General features: G+C 40.9%; 1 protein-coding gene across 3 annotated transcripts in view; it reads right to left on the bottom strand.

Moving 5' to 3' along the window:
* prtga (protogenin homolog a (Gallus gallus)) overlaps nt 1-19,368 on the bottom strand; it is a 42,423-nt gene extending 23,055 nt beyond the window's left edge. For all 3 annotated transcript variants that reach the window (XM_086026569.1, XM_086026568.1, XM_086026567.1), the window contains exons 1-8: nt 19,093-19,368; nt 17,424-17,726; nt 6,432-6,576; nt 6,156-6,289; nt 5,428-5,724; nt 3,906-4,065; nt 3,342-3,589; nt 366-530 (exon numbers count right to left, since the gene is read on the bottom strand). In XM_086026569.1, coding sequence (XP_085882695.1) covers nt 366-530; nt 3,342-3,589; nt 3,906-4,065; nt 5,428-5,724; nt 6,156-6,289; nt 6,432-6,576; nt 17,424-17,726; nt 19,093-19,159 — 1,519 coding nt within the window. In that variant the 5' untranslated portion in view covers nt 19,160-19,368. The remainder of the gene's footprint in view (nt 1-365; nt 531-3,341; nt 3,590-3,905; nt 4,066-5,427; nt 5,725-6,155; nt 6,290-6,431; nt 6,577-17,423; nt 17,727-19,092) is intronic.
* Between the last annotated feature and the right edge of the window lie 1,468 nt (nt 19,369-20,836).

Here is a 20,836-nt window from a genome sequence, read left to right on the forward strand (position 1 = left end):
AGGAACAGAACTGGATGATTGTTAAGTTAGTGTGGACATGGCCTCAAAGTAACAAGAACAGCAGAGACAGCTATTGAAAAGCAGGCCTGGAGGTCAAATGAGGTTCTCCAAGAATCCAGAAGAATGGGACATTAACACTAATACAGTCATAAATGAGCTTCTGTACACAATCAGAGACAAACACGAACACAGGCATGGGGGGTACGTGATCCCCCCCCCCCCCCGTTTACAACAATAACAACAATGATATGCAGTAACTACAATAAAATGTCTTGTAAACAACCACAGTCAACCAACATCCAGTTCTTGTATTGTACATATAACTTGTTTTAATTTTGCAAGGGTGTGCTTGTTAAACCTCTCACCATCCTCAAGCGTGTGCTGGAACATGTGGTCGGACATGCGACTGGCTCCCATGGGCATGTAGGCCACCACATAGAAGGTGTAGTTGCGAGCTGGCTCCAGGTCATCAATAATATAGCGAGTCGTATCATTTCCAATAACAACCTGGTACTCCTCATTGTTTAATCCTGGACAAATGAGGGCATTTAAAATTAGTTAACTATCGAGTGTCTCTTTTTCACAACATGTTTTACAAATTATCAGTGTGTTACATTGACCCTTGAACAATCAATCCAGAAAATCTGCATTCTACACATCCAATGAGCGGTTTAAAAACAGTAAAATTGTCCAAAATATTTTTGAAAGTTCTTTAATTTTTATTTTTTAAATATGGGTCCCAACCAGAGTTATAATAGAATTGAATTTTTCATTGTAGTTAGTTTTCATTTTATTTTGACTTTTGTTTTTTAAATTCATACATTTTAATTAGTTTTTAGAGTGGGTTTGTTACTTTATACTAGTTTATATTTTTTCAAAAATGCTTCATATTGTGTAATAAAGTAAAGTAAACTACAATTCACAAACAACTGTTTGACATTTATTCCCTTCTTGTGACTGGCTCCAAGTCAGCCCTTAAAAGGGGAAGTCAAACCAAACATTGTTTTCAATAATATGTGATTGATGAGATTGGTCGTTACCTGAGCCCCGAGCAGTTGTGATGTCATTTTCAGTTGAGAGAAGTGACAAAATGGCCGCCCCCTGAGATGGCTAAAAACGGGGTGGATTTTGCTACTTAACTCATATTCCACAAGCGCAATATCAATCAGAATGCCGTGTTTCAACTAGTAGGCCTGCTGGGAACATATTCTTGAAAAAAATGTGTTTGGATTGATTTCCCCTTGAAATTGCACTGCTGAATAGACAATGCCATGATAATTCATGTTTCTGGCTTTTCATAATGTTCATAAACATGTAAAAGTTTTCCCCTGCTGCCTCTTGTTTTGCCCACGCTACATGGCGCCATTTCACGTACTGGTTTGCCTTTCAGGCACTATTTAAAGAGACAAAATCAGATGGTGCAATTGATCTTAGGTTTGATAAATCACAGGATGTGCGCTAAATTAATCAATATAACATTTCTGTATGCATAAAACTTTGGCAAATCGGGGCCTCGGTGTGCTGTACTGTTTGGTCAAATGGCAATTAAAGCTTTAAGAAACAACATGTAGAGGAGTTGCACCGTTACGTGTTTAACCTCAATTTAATACCTACATTTCCACATCATCATTTGTCTGATAATCTAGTCAATTTCAATACTAATGCATCAAGCATCTGATGTATTTGTGTTAGGTGACAAAAGTGATTTGATTCCAGAATCTGGTAAACAAAGTACTTTAAAAAGTTTTCTCCTTTCACCGAATGCCTCTTTCAAGCCTTCCTGAAAAGAGTAACAATGTCTACTTCCCTTTCCAATTCCCACCCTCTGACTGGCTTCCCAGGATATGTACTTTTGGACACTCCACCACACAGGCTAATTAGTCTCTTCTTTACAGAGACTCTATTTAATACTAGCACTTGCAGCCTCAGGTGCGGTGCTGACTGCGTGCTGCACTGACAGCTATTCTCACAGCCTGTGGAGATGTCACTGCATCTAAATCACAATGTAAGTATGACAGAAGACCGCAGTTGAACAATAACCACTTCATCTTTTTTAACTTATTCACCTCCTACAAGAGCCAGCAGGTGTTCCTTTATCCCAGTTGCATTCTGTACATTTCACCAATTGAAGTCAGTGAGGAATTATAATTAAGTGCAGCTCTTGAATGAGCAAGTTGATTTCTTTTCTATAGGTGCAACATTGTTCCACTGTGACTCTTGTTGTCATTAGCAAGAATTCCCAGGAAGGCTGAAAGTAATTTCTACTGCCACGCTGCAATCCTTGTGAGTTGTTCGCTACTTTTCTCTGCTTCCTGAATGTTATCATCAAAAGAAGGGCCCCAGGTTCTTGAAACTTCACTGCACTCTCGCTCCAAAAGGGGTCTAATCCTGTTTGCCAAGATAAGGAGTTTTTTCTTTTTCTTTTTTAGCTTTTCTTTGTCTAACCTTTGTCTGCTAAGCACAACAACAACTGCACGTGGTTTGCTACCTCATACGATTTCAAAGATATACAGTGATTTAAAGATACTTTCCCCATATAAAATCTTCTGTTAAGATGGTACAAACGTGACATAATATAAAAATAATTTTATTTTATTTTTTTAATCTTAACAAGAGATTCATTAATGGACTGAGCCCCTCCAGCATGTATATTAATCAAAACTATAAATGAAAGACTTTAGTTTTCCTCACATTTACATGAGCCACATCTGTGAGGGAAATTGATTATTCTGGCAAAGGAGAGATGCTCACTAGTAGGTTTATATGTTGACTATTTCCTCGTCTTTTCTTTTTTGGACATACTACATGAATGACCTATTATTGTATTAATACGAAATGAAAATACAACAGTTAAAATACACAAAGAACAAGGGGTAGGACTAGATAAGTTCTTTACTTCGTACTACTTCCCTTTGAACATATAAACAGTGCTTAATGACCATTTATGTTTTTTCTTTTTTAACTTTTTTTAAAACTTTTTTTTGTTATCTGTTTATATGTTCAATAAATAAAAAAACCAACTAGGTAACACAGATTTAGATTGACAACAATATTTCAGTGATATGTGCCATTAGCGTACATGGAAATGTCTTAGGCGTTTGATTTCAGATCATTTCAAAAGGGAGCAAAAATAATCTTGGACAAATGTTACTGAACAAAAATATAAACGCAAAACAATTCTATGTGTTGATCTTTGTGTGGACAGTTTAGAGAAGGCACATTTCTGTTCCCAGCGCACAATGGATGATGGTCATTGGCACAGTGACCGGCTGTCCTAGTACCTATGCTCATACACCATATAAAAATATGATTTGCGTTGTGTTTTCACGCATTTCACTCACCTTCAGCCTTCATGTAGTGCACCGAGTAAGCAATAACTTTATCAGAGTTATAGAGCGGCCTGTCCCAAGCCAGCAAGATGGCGGAGCTCGACACGGTGTCCGCTCGGATATTTCTCGGCGCGCTGGGGCGGTCCTCTGACATGACCACGATGAGCCTCGCCATGGCGAGCACAGAGCCCTGCTCGTTCTCAGCCTGGCATTGATAGATGGCATCGTCCTCAGGAATGATCTGGTTAATGACCAGTTTGCTGTGGGACACGTACATGCACATTAATACACACACACACACAACTTTATCATCATGTGGATCCTTTCCAATTGCTTGATTACCTTAACAAGGACTGAGAGTTAAAGAGCTAGAGCAAATTAGAGGGAAACCAACTTGAGCACACTGTTTTGATGTAAATTATCCCGTTTCGTACCTGATATAAGGACATATTGTAAGCTAAGTATTCATGTGGGCTGTTTTTAGTTATTCAAAAGTGGTAAAGAAAAAAAAGAAAAAAAAAAATATATATATATATATTTTACACATTAATATTACGTCTGTGTAAATAACTATACCTGCTGTACATCTTAATTCGACCATTGGAGTGAACTCTCTCTCCATTCTTGAGCCAGGTGATCTGAGGCGTCGGAAATCCCTCAGCTTGGCACACAAAGCGAGCCGTGCCGGCACGTGGACGCGTCAGGCTCTCTGGCCACTCCACCAAAGAAGGCGGTGCTGTGCAGGAAGAGCATCAAAAGGAAATTAATAATACACCTTAAATGACCGCAGACGTGCAGATTGGTGTCCATTATGCTTCATTTTTCACATACAGTATCCCAGACTACGATGAGCAATAGAGGTGCATAAAAAAGGGTACTGAGAACATATACATTTTGTGAATTGTGCAAACAAACTGCAATTTGAAGGGTTAAAATTAAATAGATTTTTAGAATTTCATTTTTAAATGGCATGTTTAAGATAAAATATGACAGAGGACTGATTATTTTCTTCATTGTTATGTTTTCTTTGATAACTGTGCTATTCTGAAATGCTGTGTAGTGTATTTTAAAAATGTTTTGTTTTGCCTGATCACTCATGTTTTTTCAAGAATTGTACACTACACATCTTACGAATTATGCCGGGCTCAGTAAACTTGCAAGCACAACTGTATGTCTGTTTGTGGTTAAAAATGGCTACAAGTAAGTTTAGTAAAGCCTGAGAGTTAAGAGCACACATCAGCGCATTCAATTACAACCTGATCAAATCAAAAAGGATTTTGCATACATCCATTTTTATGAGCATTTTTGATGTTATCAATGTATGCAATCTCACCAAAAGTGAAAACCATACCTACTCATTTCAAAACATTCAAGAGGATACAGTACATACAAACTTGCAGCCATGGATTTATACGCACATGCACACACAAATGAAAGCATTAGACTGGGTGATATGGCCTAACAGTGTATTATTTTCTCTCTAGACGCCTGCTAATTTGCTGTCCATAGGTGATTACTCTAAGCAGTAATGCAGTTCCAGCTAGACTTCTGTTAAAACGTTACTATACCACTTCAGCGCCTTTTTTGGAGTTTCGCTAGTTCGAATTTCACATTAACTTAGAGGTTAGCGACTTCTCCGACTTCTCCTGTTCTCTCCTTGCACAATATGTCGCATGATTAGCTACACCTCATCCTTCTTTAGTGATAACAATACTTGTCGGTGGGATAGCTTATTCGCTGCCATGGAGGTTAAGATTAGTGATTTAGAGGAGAGGCACTGCACCATGTTTAGCCGTACGAGCTAACCATCCTCAGATTGTAGCTGGTGTGAAGTTAGTTGGTTTAGCGATTAGCATTAGCATGAAGACACACGTATAGCTGGCAGCTCATCCAGCTCCATGGTCATATGACTCCTCGAAGCCATTTTCACACTGAGGCAGATATGATGAAGTCATCACCCAGCGCTATCACGAATTGCTGGTAGAGTCCAAATCGAGAACATAGGCCAAATGTATACCTTCTACTGCATATACGGCACAACCCAACAAAGAAATGTCAACCAAAATAGAGCATAATGCATGAACGGGTGTATCTTTACCAAGTACGGTAACGTTGGCTGCTGCGACCGTGAAGTTTCGTGTCCCGGGGGTGGAGGCTCGGCACATGTAGACTCCTCTGTGCTGGGGCTTGATGTCCGTAATGATGAGGTTGCCATTTCCCAACACTTGGGTGTGGTAGACATCAATAGATTTGCTGTCTGCTCGACTCCAGGAGATGATCGGTCGGGGGTTGCCCGTGGCCATGCACTCCAAAGTGGCGCTCTGATGCGCCAACACAGAGATGTTCTGCGGCCCAGCTATGATGCGTGGCCTCTGGGGATGCCGGGGGCTGGGAGCTGCAAGATGGTCGGGGAAGCATTGGTGCAGGTGTCATGTGGCATACACTATATGACAGTGGTAAGCCGTGCATTTGGTACGGTGGGGACTTACTAAATCCACGTTTTAATACCGCCGCTATCACATTGCAATTAGAGAAACAATACTATACAACAACATACTAAAAAGAGCACATTTGTACCAAGTATACCATATGGAGCAGTACAGAATATAATTTTGATAACATGACACTATCTATCTAACTATCATTCACTAAATCTTTTTTTATTTTTTTACAGTTGTACATATTTTCAATAAAGTTTTCTTTTCCTCAAGTTGTTCCTTTTATAACATTATGTGATACCCTGCTAATGTCAAAATCAATTTCTATTCTTCTTTTATTGGAAAAGCGCACGTGACCGTGTGTGTGATACAAAGCGTTGGGACCCACCAGAGATGACGGTGAGCATGGCCTCCATGCTACGTCGCCGGTTCACAATGTTGGTGGCGACGCAGCGGTAACTGCCGCTGTCTGCACGCTGCACCCCATAAATCTGAAGCGCGCCACTGGGCAGGACAGTGATTCTGGATTACAGAAATCAAAGAAAAGCAACATTATACTAACGTGATCCTAATAGCAGGCAGCATTTCAAAATAAGCCTGCTGTCCAGCAAGCATGAGAAAAATAAATAGGACGAAGGTGGAGTGAAAACATCAGCGTGCATACCTTTCAGTGGCGAGGGGTAATGTAACCCGATTGAATTCCCAAGTGATGATGGGAGGAGGGTGTGCGCTGATTTTGCAGGAAAACCTGGCAACTGAACCTTCGGTTACCAAAATGGACGTTGGCTGGATTGTAAACGATGAAATACCTGGAGCAGAACAGAGCAAACCGTATTTGAAAAGTTCCATGAGTGGTTAATTGATTCTTCTCAGGTAATCAAGTGTCGAACATTTGACAAATTTGGCTTGTCAAATGATTTATTTTCATATATTGACACTCATACAGCAGAACTTCAAGTTATTAGCACCAGTAGCCTTTATTAGTGTCGCAATCTGAAAATTTCATGCTGGACGCACAAGGCTTGCAAAATTTTGTGAATTTTCAAAGTTGGGAACGTTGCATGGAAATGAACAGAAATTGTATCAACCTTATTCCTAGCCCCCAAGAACTTTTGCGTGCATTATGGGCAAGAATTCCAGAATGAACCGGAACCGGCGTTTTGTTATTGTAATTGTTGACAACGCCAGTGCTGTGTGACTGGCACATTAAAAGAGAAAACAATACAGTTTAGCTCCAGAAAAAGGTAAGACTCCATGTTGTGGCCTGACTAATGCTACAGTGTGTGTACACATGAAATCATTTTCTTGTGACATTGCGATCAATCTTTATTTGGCACCCATCAAATTTTCTCCGGTGTTTGTCGCAACACAAGCACAAAAGCTCGTTGATCTGTGGGTTTCATGTCCACCAAAATGAAAGGAGCACACTTCAAAGTGTTCTTTTCAAATTAAGATTTTTTTTTAGAATAATTCTTCTGTGTTTCTCATTCCTGGTAGGCGGTGTCAACTAAACAGATTCTCACATGATTCTCTCTTTGTTTGGGGTGCATGTTTAAAACATTGCTCTTGTAGTCACACATTTGACCTCTTCTGGTTGTTAGCAAAACCGCCAACAGCATAACAAGTTCCCAAGTTGTGCAAGAAATTTTTTAAACGCTACGGGGGCTTATGACCAAATAGAAAAGGAAACAAAATCAAATAAACCGCTCCAGGAAACAAAATCCATAATAACAAATGGCTCACAGCTATTTCCGGTGTCTTACTGGAAGTTGCACCCATAATTTTTTCTACACAAATAAGGTGGATAGGAATACCTGTATATCAGGAATTTGCAAAACTGTAAGTTTGCAACCTTATTGGACACTACCAGCAACATAGGAATAATAACATCCACCCATCCATCCATTTTCCAGGGAAAATTCCAAATTATCCATATTCAATACATCAAGTCAATGAGAACCAAGTGAGCTACAAGAGCTTGGAACGACATCATCCCACATGGATAAGGTTTCCTGAAACTGAACTCTTGTCACCACCAGATGAGCAACATGCACACATACTGTACATGATCATAAATTATGTGCAGGGCACTTTACATAGCCCCAACATCATCAAGGGAGCATGCTCATGTAAGGACTGAAGTTGTTTTAGCCTTTCTTATCGTATAGCTAAATGCTCTCGTTTGACAGAGGGTTTTCCTGGCCCATCAAAGCACGAAAGGCCATAAGGTCACACAGCACTACCATCCCCCTCTTTGCTTAAAAAGCCTCACAAGCCCCAGGTCAGGCATTAAAAGAAGCCTGTTGCACTTCGTCTGTGGTAAGTCACCTTGAAAATAGTATGTCAGATAGAAAGATAAAGCAAAGCACAAGATTACTGAATAATACAGTAAATTGTTACTGAGTTGGCACTTAAACCAAGGGGTGATATCTTATATTGTAAAACATTCTAATAGTAGGCACATTTTAAATTGTTTCGTGTGCCTCTCTATCAAAACGAATGATACTGGTTAGTCTACGTCATCGTGTAAGAAGAGACTTAGTGGCCACTGGTGCAGAGTGCTTGTTCATGGCGAATTTTTTGGGAAAGGTGTTCAAGAGTAGCTCTTGTTTAGTGCAAATTAAATGAAGTATAGCTATTTGGGGTTAAACGACAACTGATTTTTAAGTCGATGCAAATGTGAATAAACCTGAGTCTTAATTCATTAATCAATGACGTCTTTGACATTTTTTCAGTAAAGTCCACAACCTGTTTTGCTTCACGGTCCGGTTTCACGTACAGACAGATTTGACAAATAAAAACAAATGGCAAAAATACCACTTGCCATCGTTGGAAAGAGCGAGAGCCCGCATACATTTTTTTTTCAATATTTTCATTTTTTATCCCTCCACCACAAAACATTGAGTGAGTGTTTATTAGCAAATTTTGAAGAAGTTCTGAGTTAATTTTTTTTTTAAATGCATTTCAATGGGCGTCAATTATTTTTGCTATTCATGGGGCAGCCCTGTCCCTAACTTCCGTGAAAAGTGGTGGTCCACTGTACTTTTCGCTTGCGTTTATCAAGCTGTTGCTTTAATAAAAGTGGAAAATCAAACGCAAATAGTGAGCTCAATCTACAACAGAACTCCGTTCTGACAAATTACAAGTTCTTTACATCGATATGGATATATGAGGCCCCTGGTGAGTGACGTGGGTGTCAACGAATAAGAATATAGAGTTGGCTGGCTGTTAATTGACTAGGAAATGATAGCTTTGTGCTCAGTCAGTAGCGTTTTTGCAAGACAAGAGGCAAAAAACTCTTTTCAGGATCCGGTCCTTTTTTTTTTTGGAGGGGCGGGGGGTCAACCAGTGTCATGTTTAATCAGATTAGTCCTGAGCTGTTGCCCCTCTGTTGTAGGATCACTGTGGCCGCTGGGTGTCAAAACACAACTGGGCAAAGGCATCCCAGCCCCCCTCTTCTTCTCACAAACCCCCATGCTGCCCACTCCCATGTTAATGCTGGAGCGATATGGCTGGAGGGCAGGAGAGATGAGCAGCACTTATCCTCTGCCTCTCTTCTCAGGAAAATCATGCCGCATTGACAAACAGCGGGGTGATCATTGATTATTGATCATCTACTAAGTCAAGGTGACAAATCGATACCTGTAGGGCCGTACTCACAGCTGAGAAAAGACCACTGACCTCAAGGCTTTGGGTAGTGATGCTTTGATAAAAGGGAAATCTAATGTGCGCATTAATTCAGTAAGGGTAACGCATCCCAATTGATAGACAGTAACGTAATGACAATTTACAGAGTGGTGTCTTATTTTTATTTTCACTGATCATTTGTATTTTTTTCACAATTTGAAGCATAATAAATAGTTGAGTCCATTCCACAAAAGCAAAAAGAAGCTGACCATCTGCCCTACCCAGCAAGCTGACCTTTGACTTCTGACCTCCACAAATTCCGCCTAGCATCAAGCTCAGGCAGAGCTATGCGTGGCCAGACCACCCCTTGACTGCTCTCTGCAGCTTTGTAGACTGTTTAGCTGCTGATGTTTTGTCATGTCACCGCTGGCTTAATTGCAGAGTCTCAAAGTCCGTCTGACAGCATTTCCCTAAAAATTCATCCACCCATCCATTTTCTACCATTAATCCTGTTCCAGAGCCTATCCCAACTGACTTTAGGCATGAGTGGGGTATACCCTGGATTTGTCATCAGTCAGTCACGGGGCAGCACTTCCTAAAAATGAATATTAATACAGTGCTTAATAATGGCAACAAACTTGGCTTGTACTTTAGTTTAAAAACAAAAAACAAAACAGTGTCCTGCGTAAGCTTCCAAGGTCGATGGTACTTTTTTGTTCTGTTCCTTGCAACAGATGCCAACAACTAAGCAAACGGAAGGTCAGTGGACAGGTCAAGCCCAAACAAAGGTTCTCTTACAAATACCAGGAATTAGTTCAGCCTCTGTGCTCTGGTTACTGTGATCAGCCACTGGTCTATACAGCTAAGCACTGCACTCAAACTACAAAACTATTAAAAAAGAGGCACAAAAGACAGTTACCATAAATTATGAAATTGCTCGAAAATGATCCTTAAAACCTCTTCGTATTATGTTTTTCCATTTTTTTACTTTAATTGTGTTCTAACAATAAAAGAAAACGTAAAGAAACAAACATGCAGTGGACCCCCGCTATTCGTGAAGGATCGGGACAGAGCCCAACCGCAAATCGCAAAAATCCTTGAATAATTGACACTTATTATGAATGCATTGAAAAAAATATATACCTAACCCCCAAAATTCTTGAATATAGCACCAAGAAGCGTTTTTCCATGAAAAACATGGACTGGTCCCCCCTCAAAAAGTTTTCAAAAAATATTGAAAAATATAATTCTTTGAACAGGTGAACGTACATTGTGAACAAAATTGTGGCCTACAGTAGCAACTTGCGAGTGCTCTCATTTTGTATTCGTGTGTTTGACTGTTTGTCCTGTTCAATTAACGGCTGAAAGTGCATCGCTGACTGTGGCTCTCCTTGCCCACATGCAAGGGCATAACAGTAGCTTAACTGCTCACATATTTCCCCCAAATCACTCGAGCGGCACTAATTCTAAGTTGCGACACCGGTAATCATTTCTGCGACTTAACTACATGGATGCTTCCATTAAAACTCTCCTATCCCAACTCAACCCACCCCCGAGGGTCTAATCAATTAAGAGAGACATTCAAATTGATCACCTCATTCATTAGGCTGCATTCTAAAAGAATGTTGTCCCCAAAAAATAAATCCCACCCAAAAAGCGCCACTATAAAAGTCTGAAAAGCGCTCGTTACAGCTGACATCAGTCACTGCAGTTCTATTGAGTTGGGTCACTAATTCATTGAAGAAAAGAGGCCTTCAACAACACGCAGAGGTTCCAAAGAAAGAAAGCCTGCCCGATAAGCAAGAGGAGAAGAATGCAAAGCTGAAAAAATGCCAACAAATCAATCAGTGGCGGGCTGGCGGATGTACGGCTGCTCTACCCAGCTTGGACAGTCAAGTGACCACTGGCCTGACTGCACAAAGAACTATTCCCATGAGCGGCATGACCCCTGAAAGCACCGTGCTGAGGGGGAGCACTCATCCCCCTCCTCCTGCCCCTTATCTCGTCTGCAAAGTTTTTCAGTCATTCAACACTAGCCTTCTACTCACCGCACACAGTGACTGCATTGTCTTTAATCTCCGAAATAAAGGTCAATGTGTAAATAGGCGCAATTGTTTAACAGCACCTTTAGTTTGCTTTGAGATATCTGCGGAAAAACACAAACCGGCCACAGCGCAAGTGCACCTGCACAATTTAACGAAATAAAGAACATTTTAGCCGGTTTGAGTTATTTACTAAAGCTGAATAATTCATCAAATTAAAATCAACCTGGCAATGTCATACTGCAAATCAAAGTGTTTAGTAAAGAACTCAAACTAGATCATTCTTTCATGTTAATTTATGGGTCATTTGCCCTTCTTTTAGTGTAAGCCTCTCCAATAAGACAGAAACATTTATGTATAATAAATCTCATATTTAATTTATTTAAAAAATAATTAATTGTTTGTGTTTACAAAATACAGAGGAAGAAGGCCTTGAAAAAAATAATTGCATATTAAATCACAATCGCAATATTGTGGGGAAAAAAAAATTACAGTGACATCATTTTCCAAAATCATTCAGCCCTAGTATTACCGGTAACTGTGCTGTGTCCATGTTTCTTATTGTGGTTGTAGTCAGCTGTCCCGCATCATACAAATAGCTATCTCTCATACAGTTGAATAAGTTTGCCATAACACAGTATTAGAAACCACTTCAAACTACAAACACAATAATAAACATAGATAAAATGTAAAAAAGGCTCTGTCATTGCTCTTGATGTAACTGAGGAACTTTTAAGTATTATTGGACGGAAGATTAGAGAACTGGGCTCTCTTTCGCTGCCCTCCATCCACTGAACAATTTAGGGGGACCTTTGACCTCTGAGCCTGCCATTGAGGGAACCATGGTAACCTTTCGTGTCCAGCAGAGGAGGAAAAACAAGATTCCGGGCTTTCCGTTGTCTCACTTACCGCCACTTAATTCATCTACGCCACAGCTTGCACGCTGCAAAGTTTGCTCTGGCCCTATTAGAGTTCTTCATAGTGTTGCACCACCACAAGCCCTTAGCAACTATAAATAGCAGCATGTGAGGTTTAATCCATGAAAACAACCCCTCTAAAGGCACAATAAAAAATGACTTTAGTGAGAACAGCCTGCCACACTGGTATTCTGGGATGCCACTGGTGTAGGGAGCATTACTGGCTCCTTAAAAAGCAGTTGTTTTTTTTTACAAGCTACAATGCCTGATACAGGACTAGTGCCCATACGGCTTGAGCACTAGCACGTTAACAATAACAAGCGTGTAATTCCACATTTTCTAATGGATCAGGACAAAGCTATTGGTCAGACGTAAATTGCCAGGGTAAGCACACTAATGGTACCCACTGGGACTCAATTGGAATTCAACTGGTACACTGAAATAGTACTGTGTAAAACGTACAGCATTGCTGTATTAATTACCTTTTTAAAGCAGGCATTTTGACATATAAAAGGCAGTGTTAGTTGATTTAAAAAAAAAAAAATTTAACCTACAATTCCGTATTTAGCTTTCCACGCAGTACCACATTGTGCCTCAACATGCCAGGCAGTACTGACGTTTACGGGACGAAATGTAGCATAACTAAGAGCAAATAGAAGATACAGAGAAGATCCCTGACTAAATTGCAGTAGGAGTCGCTGTAACCAGGGAGCAGGCAGAGAGAAAATATGCATGTGAGTATTGTTGCATGCTCAGTTTGTATGTGTTGCTGCTCCATGTGTGTAGAGTAGCAACTATTTGAAGGTTTATAATTAGCCTAACATATAAACGCTAATTTCCACAAGCATGTCCGTGGTGTTTCACATTACAGTAAATGTTAGCATTGAGTTAGCTAACATTTGTTGGACAAAATTATCATTAAATGGAATTCAACACAATTTGATTGAAGATTTTGGTTGTTTAAATTCTCTTTTGTTTTATGTTTTACAGTAAGGTAATGACAAAAACAGCTTGAAGCAAGCACGCCTTGCCTCCGATTTGGAGAACTGTGCCAGCAAAATAGTTTCCTTCTTTTCTTTTTCTCAAAGTTGTTATACAGCTCCCATTTCTTAACAGAGCGCGTGAGACCAGTCACTTAGAAATATTTTTAAAAGTGTATTTTAATACATTTATGTGCGTTTCAATTATTTGAAATGTAGGCATACAGTAGGGAGTAAAACAATTTCTTAAAAATTATTTCGCCTTTATATGGTAAATATTCTTTCACTTGTATTGTGCTTTTCCACTTATCAAGGCACTCAAAGCGCTTCACATTGAGTTTACATTCACCTATTGATGGCGCAGCATCAGGAGCAACCGGGGGCTCAGTATCTTGCTCAAGGACACGTCGACGTGGTCACAAGGGCCGGGTATCGAACCCACAACCTCTGGGTTGGGAAACGACCACTCTACCACTGAACCACGCCGGCCCCGATATCAAGGATTTTCACTAAACGCAGGTGGCCTGGAACACATCGCCTGCGATAAATGAGACGTCACCGGAGTAGTCCAGATAGAAGCGCATCGGAGCCATAACAGAATACTCTTCTGCCTTTTACACCTAACCCAACAAGCCGTAATGGCTTTCACACGGCCAACGCATCATCCAGCAATCAGATAATTAGATCACAATATCAATGCGAGTGTCTTGTCAGGCGACTGTGCATGTGACAATTGCTTTAAGTACGTCAGGCAGGAGGAACTGAGTGTCAGGTGTTAAACCCTCTGGGAGCATTGCGGAATACGCTTACACCAAGGAAGTGTCCCGTCCATGGTAAAGGTGTGATACTATCTCTGAAGGCAGAAAATTGAGTATAGAGCAGCGACATGGAAAAGTGCTGGCTTTTACAGGCAGTGTGAATGGAAGCTATAGTTGTTAGCAATGACATTAATTAGGGTTCTATTCTATTTAGATTTAAATGAGTAAATTAGTCATTTCAAAACAATGATATTGTGATATTTTTGCTCACGGTTATCATACCGTCAAAATCTAATATCAGGACATTCCTAGTTGAAACTTTTACGGTATCCTTATAGCTACCAGGTGCCAGCTACAAAACCGGAGTTGTACAAGTGGCCTGAGAGCTGATTCTTGTCATAGCAAGTAAACCTGAGCTGACTAGCTGCCAGAAGCCATAATATCGAACTAAGCGATGGGCTAAAATTCCCCATTAACCTGAAGTCTATTGACAAAAGTCACATGACAGGGCTCGTGTGTCACATTCCACTTCATCAGGGCTAAATCCCTTCTCACCTTTGTGCTCTAGTGACCGTCACATTGGTAAACTAGTATCCCCACTGCACAAACAACATGTAAACTTAGAATCAATGTCTAATCCTTCACTTAACTGATCTAATTAGCCCCGCAAGGGTTGAGCAGCTCTCATGGTTCTGCCCGCCGATATCAAGACGGATAGAAAGCATTTCTTTTGGGAACACGTACGGAATAATGGCGGAAAACAGCCAGGGTGAACGAGCTTTTCAGCTCGTCACTCTGCGGCCAGGGGAGCAGGCAGCAGAACAATGAAGTGAAAAGCCCACAACTGACCTGCAATAAAGTTTGGTCATTTAGGCTGGTGGTACAGGGACACAGCAATTCACATTCGTGTGTGCGCGTGCGTGCGTGCGTGAGGTACAACAAACTCCCCCTGTTACCACCATGTCCTTCAACTGAGCATTTCTCAGGTATGTGCAAATTTTATGAGCTTCCAGATAGACCCTCAAGCAGGCCTAAGTGTCTTTTTAAAACAAACTCGTAACGCTTACAAGGCGCTTTTACATTTACTATCAACTTAATACGCTTTTATTTTTTCATTGGGTGACAGCTTCAGTGCCACCGTAGCACATTAGTTCTTAGGTCATATTACATAAACGAGACGGAACGTTTTGTCCATTTTCGAACAGATAAATAGTCGCCCTAAAAACTAGGAGCATGCCCTGCAATTGCCTGCCAACCAGTCTGAGGTGTATCTGCCTCTTGCAAAAAGTCAGCTGGGATAGGCTGCAGCTCAGCCGCGACCTGCGCCAGAGCACATAGATAGATGGAACTCTAGGAACACATTTGAACAGAAAGACAGAAGTGCTATCAAAGTCCCAAATTGACGTCATCCGGAGCCTAAAATGCGCTCCGCGTGGGCGCAGTGCTGGCAGCGGGGAGATCCAATCTTCACAGTTGTTTCGAGTAACAGTATTGACTTTATATTTGTCTTTAATTTAATCCCACTTGAAACATGAAGCATAAAGTGGACATTTATGGTGGTAGTAGTAATTCAGCCACGGCTCAGATTACGCGACGTCAGCTTTAGTGACGTCTCCATGAAATGAGATCGATAAGCCTTGCCTCATAATTTCATTAATCTTGGCAGCCTTAATTGCTAGAATGCCAAAGTTGTCCTACTACTAGTGTGCAGAAATGTCACATATTAGTGGAAAAACTATTACAGGTTTGACACCATCTTTCTACTAGTGCATCCTAGTTGTTTTACTAATGTGCTGCATTGACTTTCTAGTGAGGACAAGAATACATGAACGCTCTCAACAAAGCCATTTCAGCATTGAATTGATCATCAAGGATATCCATCTTAAGGTCCATGTACTAGTACACTATTCGTCCTCACTAGCAAGACAGTTGAGCGCACTAGTAGAACAACCGTGTCTTACTAGTGAAGTTTTATCCACAGCTGGAGCCACTTTTGGCTGACCAGTACACAATTAAACCTTACTAGTAGTCCCAATTGATAGGCATGTGCCACACACTAGTTAGCCTCCTAGACCCTACTAGTAGCCCCAAAATGCTCACTAGTAGCTTTGTCTCACTAGTAACAAATACTTGTCCTACAAGTAGACCTATGCCAAAGTTGCCCGACTAGTTTGCAGAAATGTCATTCTACAGTAGTGGAAGGCAATAGCGGAAAAACATCACTAGCAAGACACAGTCACTGCACCCTAGTCAAGCTCCTAGTACGATGAATTAATAGTGAGGACAAAGAGCATACGAAAACACAGATCTAAAGATGGATGTCAAGGATGTTGAATAAATGCTCAAACATCTTTCCATCAGGCAAAATTAGTCACACTATAACCACAAATTTCATTTCACAGAAACCTTCCCAAAAATGGCAAATGTGTAAAATGTAGCTGTCTTATTGGTAGCTGGAGGAGGAGAGAGGGACGTCCTACAACTCTTGCCTGGACATTTTCCCTCCCTCCCCCTTAGTAGAAGCCCGGCATTGAGGGGAGAATGCATTCCAAAAGAACAATTCCTCCAACGATCAGGGTGCAATAACATGAAAGCTCGGACCAGTGAATAGGGGTCATCTGCTCCTTAACTTTGAGAGGTGGTATCCTGGACAGCACTGCTCCTTCATTAACACACCAATGGACACGTCCCCCTTTCAAACAGAATCTTTCTTTCCTCCACCACAGCCACCCTGAATGCAACACTGACTACGTTTACATGCAGTCAATAATCGGGTTAAGGTCAAAATTCCGATTTCTAAAACATTGGGAAAAAACTGTTTACATGCGTAAGTGGAAAGAGGTACTCCCGCATTGGAATAACCCGAGTGAGACGGTGACGCAAATAGACGTTATTTCCACTTGTTACTTTCTACCGTTAAAACATTCATGTCATACACCACAGGGATGAAGCAGCCGGTTTCCTCCACGTTCCATAAGTGTGCGACTGTGTTGCGCCTCAGAGTTTCGCCATGAGTGCTTACCTCTGCTAGTGTATTTCCGGTGAGTTGAGCCAGAAAAACGGACTTATACACACGTATATATGTGTCTTTACACACACTGTATCATTTTTGCCGTAGAGACAGAAAATGATGTGAAAACGCCGCAGAGAAATCAATTATTAGAATTTAATCACAATTGCAAAATTGAGAAAAGGAAAAATTGCGCGAAAAGATTCTTTTATGATTTAATAAATCCTCATCTGTTGATGCCTTAGGTGAAATAATGAAATCAAATTACTCAACAAATAGCCAGAACATAAAGCATGGAACACGGTTCCAATGCCATACTCACTTGCGATTGTCAGCCGGGCCCTCTGGCTGAGGATGGCGCCGTACTTGTTCTGGGCAAGGCACTGATAGGAGCCTTCATCTGATTTGTCTCCTCGTCTGCTCTCCACTTCGGAAATGTAAAGAGAGCTGTTGGAGAGCAGGTAGACCCGCTCGTTCTCCACCACTTTCGCTCCGTTTCTCAGCCATCGGACGTCGATGGGCGTCTCTCCGTGCGCCTGGCAGTCCAGTATAACAGCTTCTTTGCGCATGACCGTTACATCGTGGGGCTCCTTAATGAAAAATAACTCGCTGAAGCAAAAAACACCTGATAAAGAGAGGAAATCAGTCAGAACAAAAAAGATCTTGCTTTATCGAGCTTCATCAATAGTTTCGAGTTGCACAACTTGAGTGTAGTATCACATAGTGCCACATCATGCTGGGCAGCTCTGAGCTCTACAACAAGAAGGAGAAGAGGAAGAGAAGGTCCCCTACTGAACTGCAGTCATTGCCCCTGCAGAGCAGAATATATGCTTGCGAGTTTTGTTGTATGCTTCATTTGCATGTGTTGCTGCTCCGTGTGTGTTAAAGTAGCAGTTTCCTTTAGCCCATCTATGGCGTTTCACATTAAGATAGAAGACAACATTTTATGGTTTAGTGTTTGAATTAGGGCCCGACTAATGGCCGATGCCAAGTCCAACATTTGGCAGAATAAAATTCCGAGAACCGATTAATCAAAAAATATATAAGGCGTAAAATAACGTATTTGTTGGTCCCTTAATGCTAGCAACAATAAAGATATGAATTACAGGCAGAACATTTGACTGTTTTACAATACTTTTTTCCGATAGCATGTGTTTAATTTTCCATCCATCCATCCATTATCCAATCTGCTTATTCTCACAAGGGTCACGGGCGTGCTGGAGCTTAGCCCAGCTGTCTTGGGGCAGTAGGCGGGGGCCACCCTGAACTGGTTGCCAGCAATCGCAGGGCACACAGAGACAAACAAACATTCGCACTCACAATCACACCTACAGTAGGGGCAATTTAGTGTGTCCAATTAACCTACCATGCATGTTTTTGGAATGTGGGAGGGAACCGGAGTACCCGGAGAAAACCCACGCAGGCATGGGGAGAACATGCAAACTCCACACAGGAAGGCCAGGGACGGATTCGAACCCACGACCTCTGCACGTGCTAAGCAGTTGACTACCGTGCCACCCTTGTTTAATTTTATGACAGAAACTTTGAAAAAAAAATAATTTCAATGATATAGCTAGCAGTGTTATCGTGTTACATATTTTATTTCAACGTTTGTGATGATTTCAAGTCTGGCCTCTATTTGTATACTGTTAAAAAAAAGCCGACATTTGACTTTTCCGGTGATAAAGACGCGTTCCATCGCAAACAGATTTTTTAAATCACAACACGTTTGTCAGACTGTGACACTGTGTCATTTTGTGTCTTTCCATTAAAGAGTACTATAAAGACAATACGCTATCAATAACCCGACTTCCTTAAAACATTAAATTGTTAGGTTTAATTTCAACACACTGTTGATGCTGAGGTCGCCCGTCATTCCTTGAACTACCAATGCGCCTGTGTGCTGTTGTTACTGCTTCTCATGTGCTGACTGACTTCGAAACAGCTTTAAAAAAAGTGCTGAGTTGAATGAAAAAGAGCCCAAAACTTACCTGAGATTGGAAGGAAAGCGGCAAAGAACAGCAAACGCTGATATATTTTCCTTTTGACAAGCGCCATTTACGTGAATTGTCCTTGCATGCTAGCTAGTGTGTCATAGCTACGTCCTCTGAATGGACCGTGGTGCAAATGACTGCCTGAGGGGCCAGCCGCCCAGGACTGCTGAGTGGAGCTTGGGGGAGATAGTGGACCACTAAAGGCCCACCCTCCTCCCGACTGATCACCTTCATCAATCAGCGCTCCCCATTAGCCGAAAGTTTCCAGGGTATGGCGGCATCTAGCGGCACTTACGTTGTACGTTTCTTTGCATTACTAGTGCCACTTTAAGTCGACTAACCTTGCACCAAATGATCAATCCTATTTAATATCTGTATGTACTAGTATGCTCTTTGTCCTCCTTTGGCAACAATGATACTAGTAGTAAGACCAGTGTGTTACTAGTAATATTTAATATTTTTCAACAAGTTAACATTCAACTAAAATATATCAACTGTGGGCTTGTGACGCCCTTTGATCCGTTTCTGTGATTAAGGGCGATATAAATAAATTTGGCTTGACTTGACTAGTACTAGTAGTTAACCTCAAACGCTTAAATGTAGTTTTCTGTTCTGAAGTTTCGCGGGGTATAGAGACCAAGTCCGTCCGTGAATAGCAAAAATCATGGAATAGTTGAAGTGTTAAAAACTAAAGAAAAAAATCTTCGAGACGTTTAAATAATAGTTACACCACAAACTATGCTCCCAAAACACAGAGACAGAGGATTTTTTAATTTTTTGTATACTGTATGCAAATAATATAATTATAATTAATTAATCAATTATTTAATACAGATTTAGGGGCTCCATAAAAAAAAAGTTAAGTAAATACAAACTAATAATAACCAACACATTTTAGGGAATGAAACAGCTAAATCAACGCAAAAACTATTATTGGACCCTTGATAAATATAAACGTGTTTGCATTCATTGTGTGACCTGTGATTGTTGACATGTTTTGAAATAGAGACTTCAGCACCGCAAAGAGCTGACTGCTACACTTTTATCCAAACCTTTCACTTTCCTTTATCGATGCGAGATTGTGAGCAAATCTGAATTGATAAGAGAAGACCTCTCAATATCAGCGGCAAACTGCTCGCCAAATGTTCTCTTCCGACTGGAAAAAAAACCATCATGGAAATGAGCTTGTCCTTTCGAAGCGGGCCCCTTCAATTACAAGGAAGCATTGATAGGAGCAGGACAGCTGCCTAGTCAATGTCGATATTGATCCCATGTCCATCACTTATTGTGGAGACGGATCGAAAACCCCTCCACCCCACCCTTTGTGAACCTTTTTGTTCAGCAACCCAGCTGTGAAATGTTCTCAGCCACCACACAAACAAATGCATAACTCACTATTGTGTTTAAAAGAAAAACATTACACAACAAGCAAAATGGTGATGTGCTTGTGTAAAATATTGATATTATCATTGTTTCCTGTATGAAAGTGACACATTTGATCTTATTTGATAACTGTACTTTGTTATTTGACTGAGGTGCCATTTACTCGGTGCCAACAATACTGTGTGAGATGCAAATACTGTTCATAAACATAATGCTACTTGTTGGTCCCAATCATACAGTATAGCAGTGACAATAACAGCATGTAAGCTCCGCATTAGACAAATGCATAAGTGGCTTAGGCCTAACAGCGGGCTGCTGACCTCTTGCTTACATAATGTGGGAACGTGACTCATTCGTA

Source organism: Filicampus tigris, chromosome 3 (assembly GCF_054856515.1).
Source record: "Filicampus tigris isolate MCC_2025a chromosome 3, RoL_Ftig_1.0, whole genome shotgun sequence".
NCBI classification, from domain to species: Eukaryota; Metazoa; Chordata; class Actinopteri; order Syngnathiformes; family Syngnathidae; genus Filicampus; species Filicampus tigris.